This window comes from Budorcas taxicolor, chromosome 1 (assembly GCF_023091745.1).
Source record: "Budorcas taxicolor isolate Tak-1 chromosome 1, Takin1.1, whole genome shotgun sequence".
In the NCBI taxonomy this organism is placed as follows: domain Eukaryota; kingdom Metazoa; phylum Chordata; class Mammalia; order Artiodactyla; family Bovidae; genus Budorcas; species Budorcas taxicolor.
The window spans coordinates 189,905,795-189,912,556 of NC_068910.1; the positions used below are offsets into that span (position 1 = coordinate 189,905,795).

Sequence of the window (6,762 nt, forward strand, 5' to 3'; positions counted from 1 at the left end):
TGTTATAAAATCAACTGCTAAATACATCCTTTTTTTAACCTCTGTGCTTCATCCCGGAATTAACAGCGTAGTTAGATTTCACATTGTAATGAAAATTATACTTAAGAATCATCTTGGGTTAAAGTATTTCCCATGTACATATTCCTTTCCATTCTATTTTCCTTAAAATAAAACCCTCAGCATTTAACCTATACAGATTGGCTTGCACAAATCTCACAATAAATTACAGTAAAATAGCTACGATGAACTTGAACTTGTACCGTATTTAATGTAATATATAACTACACTCTCATTCCTATTTAAGCTTCATAACTTTATATCATAATACAACATTCTGCAGAATGCTTCAGTACAAATGGGCTCAGGATGGCAGCAACACCATTACCATTACAGGAAAACTGCAATGGTTTTTTTCCCCTAGAAAATACCAAATCCCAAAATCCAACTACTAACTCATAATTCACTTTCATTTCCTCTTCCCCATAATTTATTTTCACATCTAAAAGAAGCTCTTGGTTGAAGCCTTATATTGTCAGAACATGTAGCTACTTCACAATTTTACTTTTAGGAAACATGATAAAGAAAAGCAATGTACCCCTCAGGCATCCTAAGTAAACCATTATTAATTCACATTCTCTTTTCATTAATTTGGCTAGGAAGCCGGGAATAAGGGGGATAGCCTGTGGGCGCCCTTACAGTTCTCAGATCAAAAACTTCCCTTTTCATATGCCTCCGTGGACTGTGTCAGAGGCAGAAACATTCCAAACTCAGATACTTGCATTACTTTTCTAACCAAAGAACTTGTTGACTACCATTGCCAACAAAACATTCACACTAATTTTTAAGGATTGTGTTCACATCATCAGATGGTTTTTGAACTATCTACTTATCTTCTAAGAAAAAATCCTGTTTCTGAACTAAACTTAGGACCAAAACATCAGTCTCTGGTTCAAGGTTTCTCAGTGTAACTCCAGGGTAATCGAAACCGAATGCCTTCAAACCCTCAAGGGGTTACTTCTTCCTTTCTGTGCCCCAAGTGGAAAGTAGTGCCATGCTTTTTCCTCCACTGCCCTGCTTGTTTTTTGCCTTTAGAATTTGAGGATGTGTTCCCATTCCTGGGCACTGGACAGGCTATGATTTACCTGGGAGAAAACAACTCCAAGGTAGGGATCAAGGAGTCAGAGGCTGTCTCTGACAGAAAAGTCCCACCCATCTTAACTGTTTTCTAGGAAGCAGATGGGGGGAAAGAGGGTGGGAATAAGGGAAGCAGATTCTGTCTGAAGCTGCACAGGACAAGGAACACAGGTAAATCCAGAGTAATGGAGGCAAATATTTTTTTAAAAAGAATATTATTTATTCTCTTCTTTATTAATACCCATGTATGACCTTTGCTTTTTACATAAAAGTCTACTTTATAAGAATGCCTCCTTGGTTTAGCATGCCCAATGGGGCTTTCACTCCAGGACCACTTCCCCTTTCTCCACCCACCCCTCCCCCGACATCGAAAGACTCTTCTACACGTTCACAGATACCACAAAAATTTTGTAAACAAGACTTGCAGTTACCCGATCTTGATTTAATCAACATCCCACTTCAAAATGGAAGGCAGGTAGGGAAAAGGGGAAGAAAAGGTAGAGGAGAGAGAGAAGGGCAGCTGTGGTCAGAACTTTCAAGTCGCCTTTTCTGAGATGTGTGTGCATTGTGGCTCTTTCTTGAAATTCCATGACTCAAAACATTGACAGCAAGTGCCTGTGTATTTATATTATGTATCTATAACAGAATATGTGGGCTTCCTCAGTTTGGATCTGGGCTGTTTTTGTTGAAACACACCACAATCCTTCTGTGGGTGTCTCCACAGGGCGTCAGGTCTCCCCGGAACCCCTCTCAGAGTCGGGGTTTCCGGAGCAGGGTCTTGCTGAGGTCTTTGACCTCCTCAGGGCTATTGACGCGCTCGTAGCCCAACACGGCCATGGGCTGGTAGCAAAACTCCTCCACCTGTTTAATCTGCTGGAAGGTGAGGGCGGTCCGCCAGGCGTTGGCGGCCTGTGTGGCGTTGCGGGCTGACACCACAAAAGGCTTGGAGGAGGAGCCTGAGCCACTAGTCATGTTGAGTGCAAACTGCTCCATTTCGGGGCTCACCAACAGCCCCACAAAGTCGTACACCCTCCGTAGGGTTTTGACGGGGTCTCCCACCAAGTCCTCGTACCGCACCACCAGGTAATGGCCCTGCAGCCAGTCAGGGGGCTGCAGGGCCGTCTGCAGCGTCTTGGCCATGCTGTTGCAGATGACCTCCATGGCGCCAAGCGCGTGGTAGTCTGCCGGCCCTCCCATGCTCTCCTTCTTGACGCCCAGTTTGTGGCTGGGGGCCTCCAGGAAGGGCATGCGGTGGGCTCGGGGGTCCCGGCTGCGCACCACCTGCAGGCTTTCACGGATGAGACCGTGGCGCGAGCGAATGCGTGAGCTGGCCACAGCGCGGGGGTCCCGCACCAGATGAATGACCTTGAGGTCCAGGGCCGGGTCTCGCAACAGTGGCGCCAATACCGCCACGTCGAAGACCCGAACACCCTTGATAACCAGCGTGCGGTACTTGCGGCACTCCTCCTCGAAGCGCGCCAGGCGCTGCGGGGGGCACTTCTTGCACACGCGGTCGTCCACCAGTCCCACAACCTCCTTGCGGTAGGCGGGGCACAGCGGCGAGGAGCACACCACCTTATTGGTGGCCGCACCGAAGATGCCCAGCGTGGTGAGGTTGCGCCCCCCACTGCCGGCGGGGCTGTACAGCTGGAAGACCGAGAGGTCGCAGCGGTAGAGAGCGCTCAGCATGTCCCGCGCCGCCCCTTGCAGGGAGACGGCGTCCCCCGGGTACAGTTTCTGCCACACGTGCCACACCGGCTCGTAGAGGAAGAATACTTCGGGGTTCTGGTTGAAAAGCTCGCCGAAGAAGGACGAGCCTGAGCGCCACGTGGTGAACACGTACACCAACTGCCTCTTGTCCCCGCCGCCCCGACTGCCATTACCTGGAGGGGCTGCGGCCCTCGCCGCCCCGGCCGCGACTGCCGGAGCTGCCTGGACTGCGGCGACGGGCGGGCGGTATGGGGTCCGGGGATCCAAGCGGGTGTGTGCGCGGGGCGGCACGGCTGGAGGAGGTCCTGGGCGCCCCCAGCCGCCCGAAGCCGCCCCCGCCCCGGCACCCAGCGACCCGTCGGGGCTGCACTGCTGCAACGGCTCCTTGTGCCACTTGTAGTCCAGGAGGTTGAGCATGGTGAGCACCAGCAGCAGCGCGTAGCCCGCGCAGAGCACCAGCGCCTTCCTGCGGAACACCTTCATTCCGAGTGGGGACGCAGGCCAGCGGCGACCCAGACGCCGGGGCCACGGCGGGAGCAGGGCGCGCGGCCCGGCGGCGGGCGCGGCTGGGAGCAACCCGAGGGGCGCGCCCGCGGGTAGGGCTCGCGGCGGGCTGCGGCTCATCACAGGCACAACCCGGGCCGGCAGCGCGGCGGAGGCGGCCCTGCAACCCGGGAGGGGGACTCAGCGGCCCCGCTTCGGGCGCTGGGACTTGGGCCGCGGCTCCGAGGCGGGCGCGGCAGCAGCGGCGGCTGGTCCCCGGCGCCCAAGACTGGCTCTCCCATGGCAGCGGCTCCGAGAAGGACCTGCGAGGGGAAGCGGAGTAAGCCGGGGCGCCCCAATTCTCCCCCCAGCCGCCTCCTCCCGCTAAGTAACGCCCACCCTCCGGTCTGCCTGGCTCCCCAGCTCACCTGGAGCCGCGGGCGCGCCCCGGGGCGGCCCAGGAGCACGGCCCGGCGTTCAGTCCTGCTGTCACTCGTTCCTCGATTTCTCGAGAGCTGTTTTCCGCCTGGGGTCCCCGCGCCTCCGAGGGGGCCGCGCGAATTGGCAGCCCAAGCCCTGGGCAGAGTTTCTGGGCAGCGGGCGCCCTGCGGCTGGGGAAGGGAAACTTTCACCGGGCCCGGAGCCCTGCTCTGTGCTCTGCCGAGTTCACTGCGCCCGGCTCCAGCGGCGTCTCCGCCGCCCTCTCGGGACTGTAGCTTCCTTCCTCGCTCTGGGGAGTGAAGCTGGCCGAGGGAGATTGGGGGGGGGGGGGGGAGCCGCTTATACTGGACCCGGTTCCCGGCAAAGCAGCTCCGCCTCTCTTGCTCTCAGTCTCCGCGCCCCGAATCCTCCCATCTCTTGGGCGGTGGTAGATGGGGCGCAGCGCGACCCTGCAGCCGCGGCGGCAGGAGCCGCCTCTTCCATCACCAGAAGGATGCCCTCCGGGAGGGCACTGCCGGCAGCCCCCGCCGCTTCTCAGCCTCCGACTGGCCCGGAAACCCCTTACATACACACAGCTCTGGGCAAAGGAACTGGGGTCTGCAGCGCTCTCTTGCCCGTCCCGCCCCCGGCACCAGGCTCTTCTGGCCAACGAGGAATCCAGACAGAGAAAACCCCCGCCGCCGCAGCCGCCGCCGAGCGAAAGCGGCGCCCAGGAGGATGCAGCTACGCGCCTCTCCCTACGCCGAGCGGCTGCAACGCGCTCGGGCCAGCCTCTGCGCGGCTCCTGCCAGCCCGCGCCGGGTTGGTGCGCGCCGCCGTCTGTCGCTGCGGCTCCTCCCCTTCGCCGCGCCGCCCGCCCCCTCGCAGCGCCCAGCTCCCGCCGCCGCCTTGGGGGTTGAAGATGCGGGGCCCGGTTTACAGCGGCGTCGCTTGGGCCTCCATCCGCTCCGCTGAGGCCGTAGCCATCCCAGCTCCACGCGCCAGGGTACGGATCCGGGGTTCGGAGCGCTTGGGCGCCCCGACCTCTGGGAAACTTGGATTCTTGTGTGTGCTGCTGCCGGGCTCAACCGCACATTTTTGCTCTCGGAAAGAGTTGGTGACAAAGTTTGGGCAGAAATCCCCCAGTGGCTTCCCACTCCGCTCTGCCCCGCCTGGGTCGGCGCCGCCGGCTCCCGGTAGGAACCCAGGACGCACCCGCGCCTCGGAGCGCTCAGAGGGCGCCGAGCACCGGTCTCGGGCTTCCCACTCCCGGCGCGCCCATTTCATCTGGCCTGAGGCTTCTCCCTCACCAAGGAAGTAATAAATCTTTCTGGCCCCAGGGTCGAAGAAGAAGCTTCAGTTTTCCTGAGGAGTGTGCCAGCGGGGCGTCTTCTCCCCGCTTTCCTCCAACTATGGAGAGGGCCTCTCTCGTTTTATTACGCCCCCAGCAGACGCCTTCGGCATCTCTGCTCCTAATGACGCGCCCGCTGTGATTGATGTCCTCGGGAATTGGGGTGATAGGGGGTCGGGGGTGACTGTTTGTTCTAGTTTACAAAAATTCTTGTTTTGCTTTCTTGGTTTTAGAGACGCGATCAAAAGATTTGACCCTAAAAGAAACGCAGTTGTTGAAAGTAGATCATTTTAGCTTTAAGTACTTTTTTATTTTTAAGATAATGAGGAACAGCCTCCTTCCCCCTCTCTTCTCTTACCAACAGAGGCTAAGCCATAGCTGACTTTCAGCCACAAAATGGGGACACTTATAATAGCCTCCTGTATTTGAATGGTGATGAGGAGTTAGATGCCCAAATGATTAATCCCCACATGAGAGCCCTGGGCTGAATCGCTCCGAATCCCGAAGGTTCTTGAGGCTAAGTCCGCTGGTAACTGATCTCCTGGAGGCATTTTGCTGCTTCCTGTCCTGATGGGAGTTTTTATAAGTTTGACAAAATTGCTGCACGTTTACCTTTATACTATGTGGGGCAGCCTTTCTCGGCCAGAGGATACTTCTAAATTTAAAATGTTTGCGCCGTTATTTTTCAGTGAGTCTTACTGAAGTACGAATCAGTACTTTAGTACTTGCTGAAGTGCAAGAGTCTTAGAAAGTGACTTAATTCATAGGAATTTTCAGAGTAGAAAAATGTTCCAAGAATTTGATTTAGCCTCGTTTACAGAAATATCCAGAAAGCCACGGGTAGAGTTCAGAATTTTTTCCCCGTGGTTCTGATAAAGAGTAAGGATGAGCCATTTCTAAGACAGATTTTTTAGAAATGAAGGGAGGAAGCATGAAGGTGGAATTTTATAGGTAGCCTTCTCAAGCAGAGTAGCATTTCCCCTGGGAGCACGTCAGGCTAGACAGAGGTTTTTAAGCCCTGTTTACAGACTGTGAGAGTTTCATGGAATGACTTCCCATCTCTCCTTTTCTGGGCCCACCCACTTCTTTCCCCTGCTGTCTCTACCCCTCTCCCTTCTTCCCTCTGCTCTTTCCCCACAAAACTGACATGATACTGACACAGGAAAGAGTGGAAGAGAGGGACTTGGAAGGCAAGGAAATTTCGAGGTTAGTATTCAACTTGGTTCTGAGAAAAATAATTTCTAATATTTAAAATTTTGTCCCTGGCTTTGTGGTTACTCAGAAAGCTCAGTGGATTGCAGTTATTTGATGTAAGGACCCTTTTTAAAACCATTGTTTGCATAGAAACTATTTTGTCTGCGATTCTGTAACACTTTCCCAAAGTTGGCAAAATAGTAAATCCATTTGCCCGACAGCCCCACAGGGAATGCTCAGCTGACATCAATTTACAGGTTCCAGCAACTCCACCCTCTCCTTGCTTGCAAATAATTTACCGTTTTGCACCATGTCATGATTAATGCCAAACTTCGTCAGGACTAATGACATCCAAAAACATGATAATGCCTTCCCTTCCCACATTAGTTCAGGAAGTCCTTTCAATTTTTTAAATCCACATATCCCTTTAAAAAGTAATGACCGAGACATATTAGAAGTCACGTAAGTCT

General features: G+C 54.3%; 1 protein-coding gene across 1 annotated transcript; it reads right to left on the minus strand.

Moving 5' to 3' along the window:
* Positions 1–1,884: 1,884 nt before the first annotated feature.
* Positions 1,885–3,468, minus strand: CHST2 (carbohydrate sulfotransferase 2). Its single transcript, XM_052648871.1, has one exon. The coding sequence runs from the start codon at positions 3,466–3,468 to the stop codon at positions 1,885–1,887; it is 1,584 nt and encodes a 527-aa protein (XP_052504831.1).
* Between the last annotated feature and the right edge of the window lie 3,294 nt (positions 3,469–6,762).

Coding starts and splice junctions, on each gene's coding strand:
- CHST2 (XM_052648871.1), bottom strand. CDS start 3,468: ATGAGCCGCAGCCCGCCGCGAGCCCTACCCGCGGGCGCGCCCCTCGGG.